General features: G+C 31.4%; 1 protein-coding gene across 4 annotated transcripts in view; it reads right to left on the reverse strand.

Moving 5' to 3' along the window:
* The window catches only part of LOC139511695 (SWI/SNF-related matrix-associated actin-dependent regulator of chromatin subfamily D member 1-like), a 63,413-nt gene extending 56,336 nt beyond the window's left edge, over positions 1 to 7,077 (reverse strand). For all 4 annotated transcript variants that reach the window (XM_071298720.1, XM_071298719.1, XM_071298718.1 and 1 more), the window contains exon 1: positions 6,923 to 7,077. In XM_071298720.1, coding sequence (XP_071154821.1) covers positions 6,923 to 6,997 — 75 coding nt within the window. In that variant the 5' untranslated portion in view covers positions 6,998 to 7,077. The remainder of the gene's footprint in view (positions 1 to 6,922) is intronic.
* Positions 7,078 to 10,974: the final 3,897 nt, after the last annotated feature.

Below are 10,974 nucleotides of genomic sequence, written 5' to 3' on the forward strand. Positions count from 1 at the left end.
ACATTTTAACTATGTACAGCACACTATGTGTATGATTGTTAATATATATTATATGTTGTTTTTTGTTGTTGTTGTGACTTTTAAAGTTATATATATATACAGATATATTGCTTTTTAACTTGTTTATTATCATAAGCTTATCTTATTTACATGCGACGATGATGTGTGTATCTTATGCATGTCAGTGACAATAAAATTACATAAATAATAGATGCTTACATGGGTGTAATTTATATACGGAGTTTATGATGTTAAAAAAAAATACAGCTGATCTATTGCTTATACATGAGAAACACACTTAACAACAAAAACTGAACAATGAACATAAATGCAAGTTTCTTGATTATTTATTTAAGTCTTCAATAAATTTATTTACACATTGAAATTCTTGTTTATTTGCACGAATATTATACATCTGACACAACAATTTTTTAATACTACCAATATTTTTTTAATTTATATTTTTAGATTAGGTATTAGATTCTTGCACCTTGCAAAAGTTCTGTAATTTTCTTGACAAGTCTAACATCATTTTGTGCCTTGAATATCTGAGCATATATTTACATTGATAAATTTCTGGAAATATTTATGGATAGGATGTATAAAATGTAATGATCAATGCACTATATTTGGTGTTTCGAAAAAGGTTGTAATAAGCCTTGGAACATTTAGATATCAAGTCAGTCCCATAAGGTTTTGAATTCAGGGCTTCCAAAAAACATTTGAGCCAGCCGGACATTTTATATCTGATCCCGATTTTAATCCCTTAAGTCACAAAAGGCAATTATGGTAATCAAATGGCCATTCAGGCCAATGATAATGACATTAGATTAGACTTTTGATGGCATTTCATACAATCTTTACTTAATAATAAGTAAAGTCCTAGCATGGAAAACAGAAAACAATTAAAGGGAAAATTCACGATTTTTTACTTATGGTTTAAATATGTTCATTATGACATAATATATATATTCACAAAGTTTTATCGCTATATGTGCAGTAATAAAGGAGAAATTCAATAATTAATGAAAAAATATCAACTACTTCCTGTAGGTCGTGACATTTTCTCCTGATTTTTGCATGCCGGGATTTAAGGTAGATCATAAGTAAATCTTTTTTGAGACAGAATTTTCTTATACTTAGCCAGAATGAAGATTTTAATATGCTCTTTTCAAAAATATAATAAAAAGTAGGGGTTACCGTGCTATTTTTCAAGCTATGAGTCGTTGAAAATTGCCTAAATTTGGTTAGATTGTTAATGGAAAAACACAATTGTGTGCGTAAAAAATAATCTATGAGATAGAATTTTGAAATAAATGGTGAAAAGATAGGTTTTGTAATATGTTTTAAGAAAAGAAAAAGAAAAAATGGTGTCACCGAACTTGTTTTCTTGCTACAAGTAAAAAGAAAAAAATTCCCTATCTGTCCAGTATAAATTTTTTACTAAAAGAGTTATCTTCCCTTAAATGGCTCATTTGAAAAAAATGATTCAAAAAGCAAAATAAAATAATATTTGTTTAATTATTTTGAATTATACAATAAATTGCCAAGTTTTCTTTATATTATTAAACAGTCTAACCATCAAATTGCAAATCTGTCTCCAAATTTGCAGATTTAGGCACATAACTAGACCGATTTTTTACTGTGATTGTTCAATCCAAGATGGCGGTATACCATGAATCTACCTTAAAATACAATCATTAAAAGCCTTGGTTTTTAATCATATTTTAACGTAATCGTAAGCGCGCCGATGACGTATGCTTTATCTAATAACCATCCGATAATAAGAAGATAAAACGCACAGACGTTCAATTGTACTCATTCGTGAGATAAATTATCTATGTTAAACGAATATATTCGAATTATTTTTGTAGACAACACAAAAAGTTATAAATTTATTTTTAATAAATGCATTTTCGGACTGATAAGGTGAACAAATTAAAGTACAATAATCTGTAAAGACAATATGTTGGTGTACTATTATTGACCTTTTACTATCTCTGCTATGGCTAGGTTTATACGATGTGTGTATTCACGGTTCTGTGGCAATACTCGTAGATGGCTTGTTGAAAGGTAAATTGTTATTTGCACTTCGGTATTTAACCACGCCTCTAGGGCACACCTTGCCAGGTGTGACTGTCTATTCGGATCAGTGGTAGCATTTAATACACACATTAAAAATACATATTCAAGTTGGTGACAAATAAAAATTGGTCGCCGTGGAATTATTTAATTATATTTGGTGCTATTATTTATTTGAATTCAAATAAGTTAATTTACTAAGAAATACACAATTTTCGGTTAAAGACGGGAAACTTAATTCATATGTCAGAATGAAATGATATACAAGTCTTGTCCTTGATTTATGTCTCATAAAAAAGGGGGACTTAGAAATTAGAAATAGCTTTACTAAATCATTTTTATTTGTCTTTATTAGGCGAAAAAATGTACGAGAACACTTACATTTAGACTTTTGAAAGCCATGTAATAATTAATATATGAAACTATCTGAAGATAACTCTACCGAAGCTGAATATAATATGTACGAATAAAGAAAAAAATATTTTTGTAATGGAATCGAAAAATTACGAATAGATATTCTTTTCAAGTGTGATAAACGTCAACCAAATTTATTCATAATCGGGAACGTCCTTATTAAAATCTGAGACAACTATAATAATCGTCGTCTCCCAACGTATATATATACTTAAATAACTATTTGATCAACGATGTTTAAAATTCCTAGAAAATATTCATATTCCTTGGGGATTATTAGTGTACGTCCAGTTGCATATATTTTACATGAATGTTGGAACAATTGTGATGATGACGAATTTCGTCCTTTATTCGAGAACAATTTAATTGATATATAAATCTGTGAGTTTACTTTGTTCTTAACTTCGATGAACCAAAGCAAGTTATAAATTGACCTGTATTTAAATCAAATTGTTTCTTTTTTTTCTTCTTCTTCTTTTGGTATACAATAGTCTATCGAATTCGTTGATTACATACTGTTGGCATACGTGGACTAGTCTATTTACAAAACTTTTACCACAATTTACACAAAATGTATGTTTCTTTCTTATGTTCAATGTATACATGTATACATATTTTAAATAGCGCTACTGACTATAGTTCAGTAACTTTCTACCAGGCGTATGTATACACGAATCGTCGACAAGTGCGCACATTTTTTTAGATCAATAATTCTGGTATGTTCCAATCTGTCCATAACTATTGACAACGAGTATATATTACATTTTCCCAAATTAACCCTTGGAAAAATATGTAAATAGATTTGTATTTCTTCAATTATTTTTTTTTGTATTATTTTTTTTTTATAAATAATATTCTTTACACCAGAAATGTTATTTATAAACAAGCGTATGAGTTCAGTAATGACTAGTATATTATACACGCAAGACAAAAATGTATATTATACATGCACCTGATAGTTCAAAATGGAAAGTTATAAGTAACGGTCGTGTACACTGATCAATACCTACAGAAGTGAAACGATGCATGAACTTGCAAGCCCGCCGGACAGGAAATCGATTGAATACCTGGACGTGTCACCTTACACCCCTTCCAATACCTTTGGGAGTAATACTTTTAGCCATGCTGGTGATCAGATGAGGGAAGATCCGAATTTATTTAAATAAAGTTTATTACTTGAAAGAATTATGAACGAATTAGATTTTCGAAAACAATTTCCACGGAACACTTATTTATCATTTTATGATTTGAACTTTGACTTTTTAACTAATTACAATATTATCAGTTTAAAAATAACAGACTATATGGTTATTTAAAAATATAAGACCATTTTCCTAATCAAGTTCGTCAGTCAGATAAAACAACCGTACGATTGACAAGATATCGACACGCAATTACGACTACATCGTTTACTGTAGTTTTGTTCCTTTGTGGTTTATTGACATATCGTGATTTTTCATCGGAGAAGGTGACAAGATGGCGGAGAGTAGAGAACTGATACTCAAAATTTAAAATCGATGGTGATCTCTTATTTAGCGGAATAAAACTTTAATATCTATAAATTTGAGCATTTTTATACAGAATGGACATAATATCAATTTTTGATTTTTTTGCGAAGTTTCCCTTTAAGGAACAATTAGACCATATGAAACTCTATAAAGACTTCTAGATCTTATACACTGTCATAAAATGCTAAGCCAAGGTAAGTACAAAAATGTAAAATATATAAGATAAACATTACACACATACATGACATTACATGAACATGTAGGACAAAAATAGAAAAAAATACATTGTTAGACCCATAATCTTTCAACAATTTATTTAACTTCAGAAATATAATTTTCTGTCTTGTATCCAAGCATAAATTTATAATTTAAAATTTCAAATCCAATGTTTTACCATTTTCCATATTAAAAAAATTATGACAGCATTATATTAGATACATGTATAATCATGATCATTGGCTACATTTTAAAGCAAATTTTATCAAAATGAAATTACTTTCGCACTGCATCATTGACAAACTGGTTGGTTCAAACTGAACTGTATTCCTTGGTATAAAATCTTTCTTTTAATCACATGAACCAGTGATCTGGAAGGTTTTTTTCGCTATGGGCCCAGGGCCCTTCAAAAATAAATTCAATGGGCCATTTAAAAAAATAATGGGTCATGTTGTAAAATGAGTGGGCCATTTGAATTGACTTCTGTAAAAAAAGAAAAAGTATCAGTATATTTTGGCAAATAGATGTTGGTACTTATACCTTTATGATTTCGAATAATATCATGAATGTTGCTCCTGTGATTTTGTAATTTCAATTTCAATGAATATACAATAACGTTTTCCAAATCGAACAATATAATATTTAAGTTAACCTTTATTTACAATGTTTAAACTGGTACTGTTGCCTTGTTCATGTTCATGGTTTTTTTTTGTACATTAAATTTGGGTCTTCGTCGATACCATACTTATTCCAGACGTTCCGTATCAGAGGACATTTCAGGCATTTCCTCTGCACTTCTTGTATTATTATAACTTCATCACGGTGACAAGAATAACAGTAGAGAGTACCATTAATTCATAGAACAAAACAACAATTCGCTGAAGTCTACTTACAAAATATCAAAATGAGCCAAAGACCAAAAAATGACAAGGACAGTTATCGTCTTTTATGGAGACAAAAACTGTATTCATAAAAAGGCTTTGGGGTTTTTCAATCGAAATAAAAGCAAACTAAACCAAATGAGATTATTATTAGAGTTAAATCTCGTCAGTACTAGCCAAATTTCACAAATTTTAAAGTTGTTTATAAAAAATTATATCATGAATGATGGTTAATTACGTTTTTGGGGTTATCAGTTAGACCGCATGGTTATGGACTCCTAGGAATCGATATTAAGAATTGAACGATGGACACTTAGGGCGTGAATTTTTCTTGCTACCTGATTGGAAGATATTACGAGACTTGAATAATCAAAATTTATTGATTGGTTAGGACAATCCAAACCTAGTAAATGTCTTTCAATCCCGTAGAGTATCGGATTTGTCGTCTCTATTTTAGCAATTAGATTTTACACAGGTAACTTTTATCTATAAATAGACGAACCTTCTGGAGTAAACAACAACGTTAAACGATACTACAAGTTCATAACGTGTGACCTCACGTGTGTGGTAAAATTTGTTGATTGATGCACGTGGCTATTCTAATAAATGAATTAATCTACAAAGCAAGAGTTCTTTCAATTTTCATCAGCTAAGAGTCGAATATAGCACTTTTTGAAAGGCTATTGCTTGTTCTATTATGACCATAAGAAAACACACGAGACGTTAAACCGCATGGTTCTATTATCATAGGAAAACACCCAACACGTCCCAAAAATATATAGGTGCTCCTATTATTGGAGGAACATTACACAGTTGTGTACACACACACATGGCGGCACAGAACACGATCAGAAATCCATTTGACGATATCTAAACGGATCAGAATGAAGTGAAAAATATCTTGCGCCACGTGGGCGCTTACATTTGTCACTATATGCGCCATTTCTTGTCAATATGCGCTATAGGCGAAGGGCGCACGTCCTTCCCGATCACTGATGAACTATTTTAAGAAGCTTCATGTAGCTAGGCATGAAATCCCCAGACATTTAAAATCTGTGAAAACATAGGTTTCCCTAATTTTGGACACAAATGTAAGTCGCAAAAATCTTGAGGGTGATATCAATCATTAAGAAATTTTCATGAAATGAAAGTTTGTTGTGAATATGTTCACACAAATTAATTATACAAGTGAGTTTTGGAAACTTATGGTTGTGCATAAGTGGAGATAAGAAAAATGGTTTCTTAACATTTAATCATTTTTCTATATGCATGCTTTTTTTTATTTACACAGGTTAATTAAGCAAATGTTATGATTTTAACATATTTAACATATAACAGTTAGTTTATGTTTGACTCCATCACCTTCATATAACCAACTGTAAGTTGATCATTATGACAACTTGAATACATGTATGTTGATATTTTCATGGAGTGCTGCTGTATTTATCTCAATACTGCATAAATTCTGACGTTATCACGAGACTTTTGTGACTAAATTTAAATGGGGAAATGGATTATCTTGTAATTAAACCCATTATTTGTTATAAGAGTTAACCACAGGCAAAGTAAAGCCATAAGTCTTTGGAGTGTGTATACTATACTGTACATCAGACAGCACCATAACTGACGACTGATAAGCATTATCAGTTGCATGGTCCTAATTTTGTGATACCTAGTATGTATAAAGCAATAAAGTATTTCCCTCTAAAAAGTGATATACAGTCTAAGCATTACCATCCCCCTTTTTGTTTTGTTCTTAACTTTCATAGTTGTACACATGTATATTTATCTCACTAATCTTTGACAAGAAGATATACATACAGGGGAATAACCTGGCTGGGGAAATGGTCTCATTGGTGGTCCCTGTGCTGGGAACGACCGCTGTTGTGGCTGCATTTGATTTTCTTTGTCGGCTTCGCTTGGTAAATTGAAATCTCGTTTTTTCTCGTGACCATGAAATGACTAACTACCACAAGATATATATTTTCGGTCTTCAGATGATGTATAAAGATAGTGTTTCGCCCCATTTATTGTTCGGCACTTTTAAATGTTAAATTTCGGCATATATTTAAAATAAAAATAAAAATCTCAGAAATCTGATTATTGCGATCTTCCTCAACTTAATATTTTTTAATCGGTTTTTGATCATGTGTGACTCTGATTTTTTACAACTCAACTTAGCTCGCTCCAATAAAGTCTAAGTGGTTAAAACTATCACATATGTCATAAGCATGTTTATAATGTATATTTCTCGTTACTACTGATATGTATAGAATTATAATGTATCATTTTGCATATTAATTAAGAAATTTTACCATGTCAAAACAAAGTCAGTTTTTTTTAAATTATTTTTATTACATTATCATTAACAAAAAAAATCACAATATAATAGACTAATGGAATTTTATAAACATATTGTGTTGGACATGTATCAAATGGTAAATATCAATGTACGACAATATCTAAATCTGAATAATATAGAACATAATGTATTACAATAGGAGTAACCATTTCTAAGACATCAAATTTAGAACAAGACTCGGAATTCAACTGGCTTATAATAAAATGTGTACTAGTTTAATGAAAATGGACGTCATACTTAAATTCTAAACATGCATATAAATGAACTAGAATTAAAAAAAAAATAACAAAGGCCAGAGGCTCCTGACTTGGGACAAGCTCAAAAATTGCGGCGGGGTTCAACATGTATATCAATTATATGGTCATTTTTATAAATTTTCTGTTTACAAAACTTTGAATTTTTCGAAAAACTAAGGATGTTCTTACCCCAGGAGTAGATTACCTTAGCCGTATTTGGCACATCTATTTGGAATTTTGGATCCTCAATGCTCTTCAACTTTGTATTTATTTGGCTTTTTAACTATTTTGATCTGAGCGTCACTGATGAGTCTTATGTAGACGAAACGCGCGTCTGGCGTATAAAATTATCATCCTGGTACTTTTGATAACTATTATCTCAACCCCGGCCTATACCTCTAGCCAATGTAAATTGAACAAACACACAGCAATACGCTCAGTAAACACTCAGTTTAAAAGAAGTCGGAGTCCGATGTCAGAATAGGCAGCAAAAGAAACTATAAGCAAAATGACGATGATACAAAATTAACAAAGGACTTCTAGCAATTACTGACATGCAAGCACCAGATCTCATTTAAACTGATTGAAAGATCATATCCTGTATTGCTGTATTGAGTATTCTGTAATTTACCACTCAAACTGTGTCTTTTTATTTATATAGTATGTTACGACATTCGGTGATGTCAAACTGTTGCATCCATGGGTTTTTCACTCCAAATTAAACAGAAAATAGTTATTTAAGGTAGATGGGGTGTCTAAATTACAATCCATATATTTTTTTAATAATTTGCCAAAATATAGTCTAAATCATGCTTTAAAAAAAAAATAGAATGGGTCACGGGGCTTATTTTCCCGCTACATGGTGTTCAAAATTGACAAATTTTGTATAGATTATGTATGGAAAACCCAATTTTCTGCAATAAAGCGTAAACTACACCATAGAATTTTGAGATAACATATGAGAAGATAGCTTTAATAGTATGCTTTCAGTTAAGTAATGAAAAAAATGGGATCACCGGACCCGTTTTTTCGCTATATTAAAAAAAAAAGGTAAATTCCTAACACATTCTATTGTAAAATCTGAATAATCTGTCCTTGCATTTGAGTTGCCTTCCCTTATGTGGCAAAGTTGGAAAAAAATTTATCAAACAAAAGTTTTCTGTTTTTTGTAAAATACAACCATACTGAAATGAAAGTTCTTACGCATGAAATACCCACTACTCTAAAAATTTGCACATTCTATTAAAGATCTAGACCTTGTTTTCTGGTATTTCCAAATCCAAGATGGAGGAAGACACCATATCTACCTTATTAATGCAATGAAAATGACATTTTTCTGATCAAATTACAAACACTATATACCATCTGGTTTTAAGCTTTTTTTTTTAACAAGGATAGCGAAAAGTAGAAATGAGCTGTTCACTTAAGATATCAAAGACTGTTGTAGCCTAAACAAGTAATACAGGAAGGTATTGTGTTGTGGAAGAGTATGAGTGTCTGTATGAGTCATTGCATGTTCTTGTGTGTGAGTGAATCGGGTTTCCTGGTTGTTGCTTGTCCAGGACATGCATGACATATTTGCCAGTGGACATTAAGCAACTCAAAATCAACAATCCTGGTCACAAGTATAGTTGAGCTACATGTTTATAGTACGAGGCTGTATGATGAATACAGCATACGTTTCTGTCAGTGACGTTAATTTTATTGTGGTGAATATGTTTAGACCATCTCAATTTCGGGTTACGACTTGGTTCTCTGTTGTATATAAATGAGCAAAACAAGACTATTCAAGTTTTGACAGAACGAGTGTTTGATATCCCTGGGTTTTAAATCGCGATGATTTGTGTTTTCAGATTATGTTTACGGAACCACATTGATTTATTGCGGTACTGTAGGATGATATATTATACTGCAATCAGCTATTTTACTATACAGATAAAGCTATACGTATAAACGTTAGCTTTATACGTCAATGACCTCAACTCACCTATAAGCCCCGCCTACTTACAACTTCACGTCGCAACCATGACAACATGTAGTAACAATGGTCAAAATTTTATGAATTTAAACCTGTTATGTCTTCAAATTGGTAATTTATATACCATGTTTATCAAATATTATTAATTAAATTCATTTTCCCTTTCTAATTCCTTAAATTGTCAATGCTTACCGCCTAGACTACGCTCATAGGGAAATACCCAAAAATGGTACCCCAAGGGGGAAATTCCCAACACTTTTTTTTTCAAATGTTTGTTTCATATTTTTATTATTTTTTTTTTTTTTTTTTATCGATTTCAGTATGATAGAACCTCGCATTTTCCCGTTTCTAAGCCTCATACAAATAAATTTCACATTTCAAGACACGGTATACGTATATTGTCTAATATCAACTATATATGTGTTTCTCTTTCGAGGTATGACTGTACTACATGTATATGGTACAGCGGTATTTAGCAGAGGTTACATATTCTAGTGTACGATCGATTATGTAGAATGTAGCCATGCTAAATGGGTTGTTTCTTTTAGCTGACGGATAGCACAGTACATTTATCTAGATAGAAAGCAACGAAGCTGTTAATCTCTCTTTACTTACATTTTTCTTATATATTATATTATATATAGTCTAAAATAAAATTGAGAATGGAAATGGGGAATGTGTCAAAGAGACAACAACCCGCCCAAATAAAAAAACAACAGCAGAGGGTCACCAACAGGTCTTCAATGTAGCGAGAAATTCCCGCACCCGGAGGCGTCCTTCAGCTGGCCCCTAAACAAATATATACTAGTCCAGTGATAATAAAAGTCAGGATGTCAGTCAGTGTCCTCTTTCATTTTCATTTATCATAACCAATGATGATTTGTTACCAAAAGTATAATTTTAAAGCCTCCTTGTCCTCAAACCCAGCCTTCTTAGTAAGTGGTCAATTCAATACTGACAGGTCATTGATATATATATATATAAGTAACAAGACTGGAACCAAGATAGTACATTGAGGAACAACAGATGTGCCAGGCACTGTGAATGATGTCTTTCATTTATGACTACAGTAACACTGAACCATAGAGGAAGCCGGCGCCGCAGCAGACAAAAAGAAAACTTTTGCAAGTTTATCAGGAAATCCCATGAGCTTTATGTTGAATGCAGACGCTAAGAATACATGAAGGCTAATGCAACAATCAATGAAGTTGTTAAAAAAAATATGGAAATTTTCAATAAAATGTAAAAAGCCTCTTTATAAAATCATTCTTGCAAAATCATTAACGTTCTCGGTCAA

This window comes from Mytilus edulis, chromosome 2, assembly GCF_963676685.1.
Source record: "Mytilus edulis chromosome 2, xbMytEdul2.2, whole genome shotgun sequence".
In the NCBI taxonomy this organism is placed as follows: Eukaryota; Metazoa; Mollusca; class Bivalvia; order Mytilida; family Mytilidae; genus Mytilus; species Mytilus edulis.